Genomic DNA, 14,346 nt, shown 5'->3' with positions numbered 1-14,346 from the left:
CTGTGGGGATGGGACAGCCCTGCCTGCTGCTGAGGAGCACCCAGGAGCCACCGATGAGAAAACCAAATGGCTCCTGCCTCCTCACACTCTGTGCTCTGATTATCCTCCCTTTTGGGCAGCAGGAGGGCCAGGGCAGCCCTAGGGTATCCAGCAGAGCGTATGCACTGGGAGGAAAGGAATAAACCAACTGCAACCAGATATAAGCATAACAAAGTATTTAATGTACCTTCTCCCAAAGGCAGGCCCACGTCGTGCACCTTGTGCTCGGGCGCTTTCAAACAGCAGCTGCAAAAGATCCACTCGGGCAACACAGCAAAACGCAGCAGAGAACGACAGTTCTACATCACAAGAGAAACTGAAACCCAACCTAAATACAATCCATCCCACGTCAGACTGTAAAACATTCATTTCTTTTGAAAAATGAAGCTGTGCAGCTCCAGATGAGCATCCTGAGGACTGTCCTAGGAAGCCGGTGCCGCAGAAACCAGTGGGTTCACCACAGAACTTGCACGTGGATGTTCTCCTGTCTGAGGGCAGCTGCAAGCAATGGTGGGTCCCCTAACAACCACAGTGCAACTCGTCTTCAACACTTAGCCTGCTGAAGTGCTTTTGGATGTTCTGATGATGAAAGGCACAAGAAGAAAACAAACTGCTGAGCAGCTTGTGAGGTGAATTTCAGGCAACACAAATCCCTGCTGACAGGATTACACCAGAGTGAAATCCCAGCCCTCCCCAGGGGCAAACTCTGGCGCAGTCTCCCAGCAAGTCACTCACTGTGTTGTCACTTGAAACTGAACTGGTGTATGAGTTCCCAAGAGGAAATCTGTCCCAGCACATGGGAGAACAACATGAGCTCAGATCTCTCCCACCTCCTGCTCCTCCAATTCTGGGAAATTCCACTTCAAACAACGTGTGTTTTGCCAGAATAGCATCAGAAATAAGACCTCATGCTTTGCACCAAAACAGTTTCATCCCCAAGGAGAAACCAGCTTTCCTGTTACAGTCCTTTCCCCAGCAGAGACTCCCACTTATCAAAGTGCACACTGGAAATTTCTGAGATACAGATGCTGTTGACCAGAGGTGAGGGGTGAAGCAACTGTTAGATGCAACTTTTACTATCATATAGTTGAAGATGTCACTTCTTTCTCCTTCCCTCAGCACAAGACCAAGAGCCTTTATGGGCCTGTAACATTTATGACTAACAGCCCAAAGGCGTGTGCCAGAGCCCTCTGACCAGGGAGTGCCTCCTCCACAGCCTGGGCCAGACTGGCACAACTGACACTCCAACTTTGCCATCTGCTGGGTGGAGGCAAGCCTACAGAATGCAGAGTGAAGGAAAAAAACTATCCCGGAGAGAAAAAGCTGCTCTACAGTCTCCACTGCTGCCCTCTCTGCACAGCAGCCATTTGCCTGAATCACCTCAAGCTTCACATCAAGAAACATCCTCTTAGCAGAGTTTTCTCTTCTTTAGCCCTGAGACAAGCAAAGAAACTGACCCCTATTCCAGAAGTGGCGATTCCACCTGCCAAGTTCCTAGCCTGTTTCCCCCTATTTTGTGCAGCTTAACAGCAGCTCTTTGACATAAAGTGGAAAACCAGAGTCTTGGTGATGTTTAGACAGGTTAGATGAGTCCCAATTTCCTGTGGAAGCCAATGCTAGCACAGAAAATTTTCTGCTGTGGCCAGTCCTGTCCCTGCTAACCATGACAGCATTCCTCTCTGCCAGCAGCCCAAAGACACTAACAATCCCAACCTGTTTGTGTCTGGAAATGAGATGTTTCTCTCCCTCAGCAGGATGTCATTAAGTTCATTACTGGTTGTGACATCTTTCCAAGAACAGGTGAACAATAAACAAAGACAAAATATTGTTAGGAAGATTTTGAGAGAATCTCAGAAAAAGCCTAAGTAACACTGGAAAATGCCAATAGGACTGAGGCACTTTGAGAAACTTTGCACCACATTCTTTGCATTTTCTCCTCTAGAGCAAAACTGCCCATTTTTAGAGTACATGCAGCTAACACTCCCTCTCTGAGGCTCACGTATTAGCCTGACATTGCTCAGTGGATTTAATTTTATGTAGCTCTCCAAGTCACCTGCAGTGAACCAGTCACTTTGCACTCCCAGATCTCAAACCACAGCAGACACAAAGCTCTTTGGCCTGGGCTTGCAAGGAATCTCTCTAGATACCTCAGCTACCAGTGAAAACAGCTGCTCTTTAAAAACAGCCTCTCACAATAGTTCAGGGTAAGTGAGCAGTGCTGATATGCTCAAAATCACCAGAAGTTGCGTCAACAGAATGGAATTGGTCACACTGGAATTTGGCCAGGCCATTTGGGATTAACACCCTGAATGTTGCAGAAGAGCCATGAAAAGCTCTGCTTTAAGAGAATAACTATCGAACCACCCTCTAAATCACAGCAGTGCTCTGCCCTATCCACCACTTGCCAGATGACTAACGTGTTTTTGTATCATAGCAGCTCTTCCTTGCAAGTCAGCCTTCCACACTCTGGTTCTACCACACCCTGCTCAGCTTGAAAAAACAAAGAATAAAAGAGAGGGAAGAAAGTTCTTTTCCTCTTTTCCCGTCACATAAATCAGAGTTCTTGGTTGGCTGTTTTGGGTTTTTTTTTAACCTTTCATAAAACCATTTTTTCATAAAACCTCCAGAAAACCCCTTGTCCAGCTCTAACTGGACATCACCCTTTTCTTGTCAAACACCATGCAAAGCCAACCAATTCTGATTTGATGTTCAGTCCTCCCAGCTCAGCTAATCTTGTCAAAACGTTTTCATCTGTCAGCACCATTGCAGGACTGAGGTTCAGAAATGTTCTGAGGCTACTACAGCAATACTTGCTAGAAACATTCAAAGGTGGTATTAAAAAAAATAAAAATATATTTACTAGTTTCCACAGGACTTTTCCTTCATTATTCCAGCTTGTACTAAATATTTCTAAAACTCTGTACAGCAATTGTTAACTCACTGCATTAAAGCAAAAAACCCTGAAATAAGAACTGGGCTTGTGCGTTGAATCCCCTTACAGTGGGGTTCCTAACCAGCAGGTCTACTTGTGAAAAGTGTGACTGAGGCAGTGCAAAACCCTACGAGGTGTATGGCAAGACAAGCAGGAAGAGAAATGTGCACTTAGGATACAATCAATTTCTCCAGAGTGAAAGAAAAAGTATGAGTCAGCATGAGCCCCTAGAAGATGCTGTGTTTAAGGTGGCTGAGAGTGTGCAGCCAGCCAGTGGTAATGAAGCAGCAGCTGCTGGCAGCAAAGGAAAGGAAATCCAAGGGTCTGTGAACACCAAAGAGGTTTTAACTGACTTCAGAACAGCAGGACAGAGCTACCTGTGCAACAAGCAGAAAGAAAAGAGCTGTGCAAACAGCAGGTGACAGAGCAGGGAAATAAAGCTGTGCGGACGCAGTGACAGGCAGTGGTGTTTGTTGGTAAAGCAGCACTAGCTGTGCCAGGATCCTTATCCCTGATCCAGGGCAAGCACAGGAATTCACCCACTTTATCGGGTGCCTTTTCAGAGCACAATCTCTGCTAGTTAGTTGTCTGCTTGATTTCTCACTCCCCCCACTAAATGTGTGCTGATATGGAGGAGACGGAAAAGAGAAGTGCTCAGTTGAACAGCTCCCAGCAAAGCATTTCCGTGTCTTCAGAACCACGGTCACCTTCTCCTTCTGCATGATCCCAGGAGGTGATTTCCTACAGGCTGGTGGAGCTCTGGGAGCTCTGACATTTCCAAGATGCTCAGGACAGAGCAAAGCCATCAGTCTTCCCTCCTCCAGGAGAACACCAGGTAGCCATACACATGCCCCTCTCAACCTGCCCTCCTCCCAGCGTTATCCGTGTTCTTCAGGGCACACAGGAGACTGCAGAACAGCTCATACCAGAAGAAGATAAGGCCAGTAGAGACAGCAGCCTTCAGCAAGCTGGGTGAAAGGCCCTTAAAGAATCCACCTGGGCCCTCCTCTCGCATCATCTGCCTTACACAGTCCAGGAGACCCCTGTACACCCGTACCTGGGAGGGAAATAGGAGAGAGGTTAAGTAAGGAAAACACAAGACAGCTAATCTGGAAAAGAACACAGAAAGCCTCAGACTGCACCACTGAAACACAATCTAGACATGCAGCCTGGAGATACTTTCCTGGCTATCAACACAGCTGAAAACTTCAGAGTCAGTCTGCAGAGTGGGACAGAGGAAAAGCCACCAGCAATGGCTTATGTGAATCACTCCAGTTGAACGCCTGTAAAATCTTTATGCTACAACAGTGTCTATTATTTACAGTACAAGTTTGTGAAGTAATTATTTCAGATTGTGCTGCTACTGTTTTCCATCCCAATCACTCTAAATTAGTCTCTAAATCAGCTGCTTGCCTGTCACTGTGTCAAACTGGGAAGGTTTAACATCTTGTGACACATCAATATTAAAAGCAAATTCTGTACTTCTTGCTGGAAGAGGAAAAGGATCCGATTAAGACTTTGAATTCCTATCCCAGAATTTCATGACTGATTTGCTTCTCAGATCCAAACAATTAGAAGGAAAATTTCCACACTTTACACAAAACAAAGAAGAAATGGTTTCTTGAAAGATCTGTATTTGACTCACTGTGTACTTCGATGTGGCAAGGAGGGTGCTAAAAACCACCAGTATTTAATTTGCTTTGAATTTCAGGATGTTCTGTACAAGAGACATGCTGAACACCTGGTGGCCATTCCTTGCATCAAAATATTAATTATAGAAGAGGATCCTGACAGACAGGGAATCCCAGCACAAAGCTAGTGTCACCCTCTGCTAGGAACTTGGTCCTGAATCACAAATAAATACTAAGTTGCAACTAGAAAAGTAAAGTAAATCAAAACCCCTTTGCCTGGCTGACTCATCCCCAGCTCAGAGAACCTGATGGAGATGGATGAGAAGTCAGAGCACTGTTGGATAATGTCATCAAATGAACCCAGTTTATTCCTGCAGATATTCCCATTATTTTAAGCAAGACAAATGCTCAGCTCCCAGAAGTTCTCCAGGAGATCCCAACCCAAATATGAACACAGCAGGTACCCCTGATGAATTATCATCCCACTGTGGTGTTGATTGGCTCTGGATTGTCTTGATGCAAATCCATACTCATGAAAATCAGGCCATTCCAACATTTCTCACCTGCCCAAAAGCTGCCCGGGCATGCTCAAAGCCACCCACTTGCAGTCGTTTTTTGACCACGTCAAAAGGGTAAGTGAGGGTTTTGCTGATGATTCCAGCACAGCTCCCACAAACAAGGTTTTTAACATTGCCTGAGTAGAAAGAGGAGAGAAAAAAGAAGATTAGCAGGGAGTTCTCATTAAAGATCATGAGAGGCAAGTTAAAAATCACTTTTCCCCAAGAACTGAGGCCAATGAGAAATGGGAAATTGAGACATTTCTCAGATGTTACCTTGAAAAGATAGGACAGAAAACTGAGCTTGTGTCAGGCTCCCAAACGAATCCTCATCCCCTCTTTCTCTCCAGATTGCAGCCAACACTCAGGTGCCTACCTCCTTTCTTTCCTTCAGCTGGAATCACCCATTCAGAAAACTGCTGCAGGATGTTGTAGGAGGAGAACTGGAGACCAGCATTTGGAAAGATAGCAATGATTGTGGGGGTCAAACCTCTGTAGAAAGTCCGAGGCCCTTCTGTCTGGTACATGGTCACCACTGCATGGCGAAGGCTGTGATAGACCTAGGCAATAAAGAAGAGACTGATTTTAATGAAACAGGCATAAAAAAAGCAAACCAAAGGTCAGGTTACTTCCCAGTGATGAGCATCTCCCACTGCACAAAATACAACTGACTGATTTCCAGCACAAAGTGGTGAACTAAGTGATTTTGCACACCTTCACACAGCATTGTCAGCTAAGCCCTCAAAGTCAGCTAGAAACTAAACCCATAAGTGACTGAACAACCATTAGCTCTGCACTGTAAGGCCTGGCTGACATTTACCCTTCATCCAAGCTGTGCTTCTGAGAAGAAGAAACAGGGAACAGAGCTATGGCCTGAGACAAAAAAACAGAAACGTGTCTGATACAAACCTACGTGAGTCTAGTTATTACAGACCTAATTAACATGGTGACCAATTCTTGCATCAACAAGAACATGAAACACAGGTGAAAGGTGACTGGTTTTAAGTGTCACCCCCAGCACTATCTAAGCATGACTCTGTGCAAGTGGGAAGTTTCAAACACACAATGTTTGACAGACAGGAGTGCATTCTGCAAATGGCCAACAGCTGAAATGAAAATTGAGTTATCCTGTTAAGGACAGTTTTGCCTTTCTGGATCACCTGTCAGGAATCAAACACAAGGAGGAGCAGCAAAACATAATTAGAGAAGCTGTGTCAACAGCACAGAGGATCACCTGGCAACAGTGCAAACATGACCCAACAACAGCACCTGTTCCTTGATGCGAATCTACAGACACTGACGTACTTTTCAAACCTCCTGTACTTATCCACATTAAATATTGACACTGCTTTAGATAGCAATTCCAACCAGGAATCCTGAGCCATACCTTGGGCTCACCCTGAGCAGCGAAGCGGGTGCGCAGGGTGTCAACAGGCTGGACTGCAACAGTGGCTGCGCAGGCAGCCCAGCCCCCACAGATGAAGTGCACAAAGGAGTCGCGGGCGCTGAAGGAGGTGACGTGGTGCACCAGCTTGGTCAGGCTCTCAAACGCCATGAACTGACAGGAACAAATACACACAGGGCAAGGAGTCAGTCCCTATCACTGACACCATCTCCCCACTCCTCTCCCATTTCAGCAAAAGAGCTCCACCCACTGCTCGTAACCACCTTCTGTCTCTGTCCTTGAAAAGTCCTTCTCAGCTTGCAACCTGTTGGAGCTTGTCCTCCAAGAACACCTTGTAAAAATCAGAGCAGCCCAGGGAATGCTTGGGATGTTCTGATCTCTTGACACTTCTGCTAAATCTTGCATTTAGAATTGTGAAAAAACCCCTTTGAATGCTCTGTGTGTCCTAAATAGCATTTGCTACATTACAGCTACACTGCCCATTACTCTTTCAACCACTGCTCATGCTGTTAATATTTACAAATTAAGTATAATGATCCTGTATAAAACACCATCATCAGCTTCACTGTTCTTTTTCTAACAAGCTGTGAGGACAGCATGAACAAAAGGAAGAAAAAACTCCACAGGCTTGGAAGATGAACAGCTAAGCCAAATGCCAGGAACAAACAGGGCTCCTCTATTATACCAGATACAGACAGAACTGTTTGCTCTACCTGTGCTCCAGGCTGGCCAGACAGGTGTTCAGCAAGCTCAGGAATATTAACTTAGGAATTGTACATCAGCATTATACAACACATTTGAGACTGGAGCAGGCTTGTGACAATACAGTTTAAACCTGGACCCTTTCTGCATCTCCCCATGCAAACAGTCTGACAAGGAGCAAAGCCAAGTCCCACGTATGTAAGCTGGGCACAGCTGCTGTCTGGTCACCTTACCTGAACAGCTCCATAGCCAACTGAAAGGAACTGAGCAGGAACATGGCCCTTCCAGAAGGCTGCCAACCCCTCTTCCTGGAAGATGCGCTGTGCAGCTTGCAGGATGCCATGATACTTAGCCCCTGAGTTTCTGGAGGAGAGCTGCTCAACCTGAAGCTGGAGGAAAACAGAAAAATATTTTCAATTGCACATCACATTTCAACAAAGTTCAAGTGCCCAATTCAGGAATTCAGAACCCCAACAGCCAACCAATGCTGAGAGGTGGCATTCTGCCTTCCCACAGACTGACACCTAGAACTGACTGGGGTGTTATATTTAGGTAGGGCTCTACAATAATTAAAACATGCAGCTAAAAGAGAGAATAAGTAGGAATGATGGTGAAATTCAGTGAGATAGCAGAGACCATTCAAGAAAACAGAGAAAGAGAACAAACTATGAAAAACAGAAGATCCAGCTTAAACACACAAGTTAAGTTATATAAACAGAAGTGGTGGACATAAGATAGCCCCAGTACCTTGCATAACCTGCATACATTGCAGGTGGGGGCTGACAGGAGCTTTAGTGCTCTTTGGTTACACAAGTGACCTGCTCATCCAGGCCACCACCAGCTCTGCTCTGTCCCAGGCTCCTTCACCCCCTGTCCCAAGCACACCACGAGGGAGGTACCTGAAAGCGGATCTTGAGGACATCCAAGGGGCTGATCAGGACCCGAGTGACCAAGCCGGATGCTGATCCTGCTGCAGCTGCTTCCACCGTGGAGACGCACTTGGCCTCAGGGTCATAGCCGACCATGCCGGCCCGGCGTCCCTGCAGCCTGGGCGGGGGGACAGGGGCCACAGTGAGTCCTTTCCAGGCAACGAGCCCTCCCCACTCCTTGCCACACCAAGGCTCTACAGCCTCATCCCACAACCCCCTCCCTCCCGAGGCTTCCCCTCACCCCACGGGCCACACGTCCCCCCTCACCGCAACCCACACCCCTTCCCCCCCTCTCCCCACAGCCCCGCGGCCCAGCCCGGAGCAGCACCAGAGCAGGACACGGAGCCAAACCCCGGGACACGGCCAGGGGGGAAGGCCCGGGGGGGCTGCCCGGGCCCAGCGCCGCTCGCCCCGCTCCCGCCACTCTGCGCCTGCGCGCCGCGGGGGCTGCTGGGAAATGTAGTCCCGCCCGGGGCCGGAAGTGGGGGGAGGGGGCCTGAGGTTCCCGCTGACAACAACGTCTGCACCGGGAACCGGCACCTCCCGCCGTGACACTGAGCACAACACGGGCTCTTCCTGCAGCCCAGCACCAGCTCCTCCACCCCGGCCGGGGCCGTGACCCGACACCATCACAATAAGTGTTTTTCTTCCCTCTATAAAAGCATCGACGGAAGATTTTTTAAAATCTTTCCATGTCCAAACAGCACACGAGTTTCAGGAACATGTTCTGCTGCGGCGTTACAAAAAAGCCAAGAGCCCCAAACCACACTGCAAATCATTTCTATACCAACTTGACTGGCACAAACAAAAAGCTAATTGCAGGCATTTCACAGTAACCACAAAGTCCTTGGCTACAGTTTTATTTGAGCACAACTAAGAACAATTGTTACAAATCCACACAAATCCTCATGTGGGCCTTTCCCTATCACATATTAAAACATACTACAACATTTACAGGCACTTCCAAACCAGGCTGAGAAGCTGCAGAGCCACCAGACTGGCAGCACAACTGAGCAGCTCTCTTTTCAGACAACAAAAGTGAAAACCATCTGCAAGGTGCTCACCTGGCAGAACAAAAGCTCCCACGGCTGCTGTGCTCACCCAAGCCCATCTTCCCCTCTGTCCTCCAGCAAGACACCAGAAATAACTGGTCTGTTCTCCATCACTGGCTCCTTATGACATTGCAGGGGCACTTGAGCAGTTAGGAAAAAACTTTTAAAAACCCAGCAAGTGCCACCCTCCCATTCAGCTGATAGATACGTTCTTCAAACCTGGAAGGAACATGATCATTCCTTTCCCTCTCCTCACTGACCGTAATGCCACATGTGCCAAGTGACATCACTCTCCACTGGCTTAGCTTGGAAGAGCAATGAACTCACCCACATGTGCAGAGATAGAGCAATGATGCTAAAGAGCCTGAGCACTTCAGACCAAAGCACACCTTGCAGCTCTTCCCTCCCAGAGCAATTTAATCTCCTATAAATTAGCTTGGTCAGTCAACTAAAAGAACAGACAGATGCTCAAGTGAAGAATTCAATGTATATTTATTATTCACAGTTAATTACTATCTACCAAATGCTGCTGCAGAGTTAAAGGATTAAGTACATAGGTCTTTTTTATTTAAACACTGATTTTTTTTTTTTTTAAGATATATACACACACAAGACATATGTCTGCAAGGCTGCATGATATACACCAATCCCAAAACAAGGAAACAATCAAATGGTCCAGGTGTAGAATGCCATAGATTCCTTTTCCAATCACTTTACAAAGAAGGAAGAAAGTGACAGCTAGCAAGGAGAGGGGGAGAAAGTAATACTCTACAGGATAGCTCTCTCTTTCATCTGCTGGAAAATTAAAGTGTAAGGCAGAGTCCATCTCAGGAGTAAAACATTTGTAACACTTAGTAGAAAAAAAGGCACCCTCCAACAAAAGATTGCCCAGGCTTAGGCAGGGCAGGAGGAGATCTCCACTGCAGTTTCTGGGTTCGTTGGTGGGGTGAAGGGACCCAGCCAAGTGGGTATCAAAAGGAAAAAATAATGCAACTGAAGATTGGCACGGAGAGCAGCGTGGCTTGATTGCTTTCCTTTCCATCCAAATTAAGGTCACACTGCTCTGGTGGAGGAGCACACGGCCACAATGAACGGCATCATGGTGTAGGGTGGGGATTACAGTCATCACACAGCCTGCTGTGAATGGGGAGAGGGGGGGAATCTACTTCAACAGTAACACTGACCTGAGGAGGGAGGAGAAACTGGAGAACAGTGATGCCAACCCCACTTTTCAAGAGCAACACGACTGCAAATATTCCCTATCCAGGCCAAAGAGACAGGCTGATTACATGCATCACGTAGAAACATTCACTAATAGCATTAAGTTTTGTTTTTTTCAAGCACTATTTCTTGAGGTTTCTCTGCATTATAAGGTTTTCCATCAAAGGAATGTACATTTTAAAGGACATCTCAGGGCAATTATTTCTCAAATTCCCCCCCTTAACCCTCCCTCCCCCCCAAAATAGTCTTTTCCTCATTTTCCTTGGTCATAATTTCCCCCTTTCTCTTACTTCTTCTGAGGCTCCTGGTTGCAGCTCCCCACCTCTGAGCAGCATAAGCTGCCACTTGAATGCCTTGATCTTAGTTTCCTTGGAATAAGGAAAGTTGAACAATAAGACAAATCTTAAGATTAAAGCTCCATCTCAGTTTGTAGATTTTTCTCAAATGTCCATTAACAAAACCACCCTCCTTTACACCCTTCCCCCAAAAGTATTTATTTACACATAAGCAGAAAAAAAAAACCAACAAAAAAAACTTCTGAAAAGCTCTGGACTGTCCTTTTAACTTAAAAAATAATAAAAAAAGAAAATAAGGGAAAGGCACTATGGAAAAAAATTACAGAATGTGCTCAACCGTACACCTTTAAGAAAAAAAACAAAACAAAAAAGCTGCCAGCACAGCATAATCAGACTTCAGTTGTAGGTTGGAGTTTCTCAAAGCAGCGCTGTGACTCAAAAGAAAAAAAACAACAACAAACCAAGAACAAAACAAAAAGCCACACTCTTCTCCCTTCCCCTGCTTGGAAGCTGCTGAGCTTCGGAAGAAAGTGCCAAAGGAGAAGAGACAACAAAAATTAGATTAACACCTCATCTTTCCCAGGCAAGAAGAGCTGAATGTTGAAGGCAATAGCAGAGACTGATGATTTTTGTTTGTTTTTTTTTCTAAAGGCAGGACTGTGGATTTGGTTCTTCTCTCATGTCCCTTCATGTCATATGAAGACCGTTTGCAGAGAGAGAAAATACCAGCAGAGTTTCTCCCTTTTCCTTTAACTGCATGGCTAGGACTTTATATGGCATTAAAACTTCATGCACTGATGGACAGAGGAGGAGGGGGAAACAAGAAGAGTGAATGAAAGGGGGTAACCCAGGAGCAGCTGAGGAAATTCGTTATTTTCTTTTTTTTTTTTTCTCTCTCTCTTTTTTTTTTCCTTTTTTAAAGATAAGTTTTGGTGTGTAAGTTCAACTCTTCCCCCCCCAGCCCCTGAAGTTCCGTACTGAGTGAAGGAGGATCACCTCAGGGTGGAAGGTGACTCGGGTTTTATCGCCGTGTGATTTTTAGGTCACTGGCTGCAGTTAGGCTCTGTATGTGTATTTACTGTTTCTCTGGTTTCTTTAAATAATCTCTAATATTTCTCTCTAGATGTTCCGGTTCACTGGGGTCACATAATTGCGTGGAAACATGCCCGTCTGTCCGTGGCAGGCTCCCTTCCACCAGTTGGGGTCAGAATTGTCAAGGACTTGGATAAAGTCTCCGCGACGGAAGCCCAGCTCTCCTTCCTCCTGGGGATCAAAATCAAACAGGGCCTGAACGTACGTTGGTTGCTGAAAGGGGAAAGAAAAAAGATAAACCAAGTGAGAATCACCCACAGAACTGGAGACATCTGCTCCCTCAGGCGGGAGCTTGACTTACACAACTTGACTTTAACAACACTAGGGCTGTTGGGTTTCCCTGCAAGCCAGATTCCAACATCAGGAACAAGATGCCTGAACAGGAAAGCACAGTCTGTAGAAGAGCTTAGAAAATAGGCAGTTTCTGTGGAAGAGCTGAATCAAGGACACCAGATGACTCAGGTGTTTTCCTAGGAGCTTCCAGGACCTCCTGTAAATCTGTGCTCCACTGCAATACAATGGTCTTTTTTTGCTTATTCAGCCTGTTTTCACCAACTGCCAGCATGAATATTACTCATCTACCTAACCCTGTGATACACAAAGTTTCCCCTAAAACCTGTATGTTGCCATTTTACACACTTGCTTTAAAACTCTCCCATGCCAAGAAATTCTGTCACAGAGCATTTTGCCTGGTCATCAAGGGTTTCCATTCTTATGGAAAAGCTAGCAGTTCATTCAAAATGCATTTGCATTCTTAAAAGAGTGAGGCTAGGAAGGTGTCCTCATGCTTGTCACTTTCAGCCAGCTGTTTTCTCATCCCCTGTTTATCACTGAGCCAACAGGGCAGAGCCAGATGTTAATTCAGATAAAGTGTGCCCACAGCACCTGGAGAGCCTGGAGTCCCACAGCCCTTGCCTTCAGGCTAGAGAGCTGCACATGGAGGCAAAAGGATTTATCCAAACATTGACAAAAGATCCAGTTACATCTAACATAACATTCTGATTGCTGTAGGAAATGGAACAAAACAAAGAGCTAGATATACTCAAGCTGCTCTGCTGGCACTTAGCAGTAGAATTTGGGCTCTCTTAATGCTGACTAGATCCAAAGCAACAGGCTGGAGATGTTCCATATGCTACTACCTGTAACCATCTCTTCAGGAAAGACCAGTACCACAGCTTCCCTGGCTGCAGCAGGGTACAGTTCTTGCAATGAACCAGTACAAGTGGAACTATGCTTTCTTACTGTGTCCTAAACCAGGAGAAAACTCATTTGTAAAACACAGGAATCAGAAGACTTTTCTACAACAGCACCCATAAACATTCATACAAGCCAAGTGTTTAAGCAGCAACAATAACACTCTGCCAGAAATGCAGGGGACACTAGGAGTTACCAGGCAGGCTTTGCACAAACATCCAGCTTATTTCCCAGTGTAATTCTAAATACACACTTCCACGGACAAGAAAAATGTCAATCAGCTTCTCTCCATCCCTACCCATTTACCTCAAGATGCAATTGCACTTCAGACTGTGGATTCAATAGTCTGAAAAGTGCACTCTGGGAGGACACTTCTCTTACCTGTGGCATCTGTTCAATGTCCCGGAGGAATATTTGCTGGTTCCTGGAGACAGATGTGGATCTGTGATAATCTACCAGCTCGTTCAAAGAATTGAACTTCACCACCCAGAGGAAATACTTGCCAGCCCCATCTCTAAGCACCTTGAAGTGCTGTACATCATTTCCAAACCTGTTTGGAAAGAATGAAGGACAAAAAATCCCACATTGTTAGTCACTGAGTACTCCTCTTTTGGGATTCTCAGCACAGAATCTGGAACAAAATCATCCTTCAGGGCACAACGAAAACTGTAAATGACACAGATAATTTAGATACCAACTGGATGCTGTAAAAAACATCTGAAAACCACTTGCCAATTGTATTTTACAGAAATCAGTGATCAGAGACACAGAATGCAAATATTGAATTTATTTTGAAAAAATTCCAGCAAGCTTCACATGTGCTTGTCTTATGGCAGGACTTCAGCTTCAAACCAGCTTTTCAAACCACTCTGAATTTGCAGAAGTCTCAGGTCTTTTCACAAAGGGTTTCTGGTATCACAGCACTCTCTATCCTGCATGACAAAGCAGTATTTCAGCTTTTTATGTTACACTACATTGTCACACAGCTGGCAGCCACTGCATGAACTTTTTGATGTATGCACGCAGTCACCTGAGATGCTGAAGACAGTGCACAGAATGCCTCAAGACACCTGCCATGGACTTGGCAGGACAAATGCAAGGTCACATTAAAGTAGCTTCCACTCCACATTCCCAAAGACAAGATTTTGAAGTCAAAACAGTACAAGCACTTCAGTTTTGCTCTTCACACTCAGCAGTTTCACAACTGACTCGACCCAGTTCAGGTTTGTGCTCCTCTTGCTGTGGTGCTGACTCCTCACTGCCTCAGTCCCTCACACAGCTGCATGTGACAAGGCA

General features: G+C 45.8%; 2 protein-coding genes across 4 annotated transcripts in view; both read right to left on the bottom strand.

Moving 5' to 3' along the window:
• Positions 1 to 3,827: 3,827 nt before the first annotated feature.
• SLC25A19 (solute carrier family 25 (mitochondrial thiamine pyrophosphate carrier), member 19) lies at positions 3,828 to 8,291 on the bottom strand. Its single transcript, XM_010002731.1, has 6 exons — positions 8,166 to 8,291; positions 7,500 to 7,655; positions 6,547 to 6,717; positions 5,536 to 5,719; positions 5,166 to 5,296; positions 3,828 to 4,028 (listed from the first exon to the last, which is right to left on the bottom strand). Exons 1-6 carry the CDS (start codon positions 8,289 to 8,291, stop codon positions 3,828 to 3,830), a joined length of 969 nt encoding a protein of 322 aa, XP_010001033.1.
• A 3,389-nt stretch (positions 8,292 to 11,680) lies between these two features.
• Positions 11,681 to 14,346, bottom strand: part of GRB2 (growth factor receptor-bound protein 2) — a 39,716-nt gene continuing 37,050 nt past the window's right edge. For 2 of the 3 annotated variants that reach the window (XM_010002648.1, XM_010002650.1), the window contains 2 exons: positions 13,432 to 13,600; positions 11,681 to 12,069 (listed from right to left, as the gene is read on the bottom strand). In XM_010002648.1, the coding sequence (XP_010000950.1) occupies positions 11,884 to 12,069; positions 13,432 to 13,600 (355 nt within the window). In that variant the 3' untranslated portion in view covers positions 11,681 to 11,883. The remainder of the gene's footprint in view (positions 12,070 to 13,431; positions 13,601 to 14,346) is intronic. The other variant, XM_010002649.1, reaches the window with a different exon arrangement.

The sequence above is a fragment of the Chaetura pelagica genome, unplaced genomic scaffold (assembly GCF_000747805.2).
Source record: "Chaetura pelagica isolate M959 unplaced genomic scaffold, ChaPel_1.0 scaffold47, whole genome shotgun sequence".
Classification (NCBI taxonomy): Eukaryota; Metazoa; Chordata; class Aves; order Apodiformes; family Apodidae; genus Chaetura; species Chaetura pelagica.
The sequence above is the reverse complement of the archived record's forward strand: the minus strand, read 5'-3'. Positions and strand labels throughout refer to the sequence as shown.

What these genes read in the sequence shown, in the direction of transcription:
- SLC25A19 (XM_010002731.1), bottom strand. Translation starts at nt 8,291, where the DNA reads ATGGTCGGCTATGACCCTGAGGCCAAGTGCGTCTCCACGGTGGAAGCA. An exon ending in TCCTCAAGATCCGCTTTCAG is followed by an intron (nt 7,656 to 8,165) that starts GTACCTCCCTCG and finishes GTTTTCCTCCAG; the next exon opens with CTTCAGGTTGAGCAGCTCTC. An exon ending in CCCGGGCAGCTTTTGGGCAG is followed by an intron (nt 4,029 to 5,165) that starts GTGAGAAATGTT and finishes TTTCCCTCCCAG; the next exon opens with GTACGGGTGTACAGGGGTCT.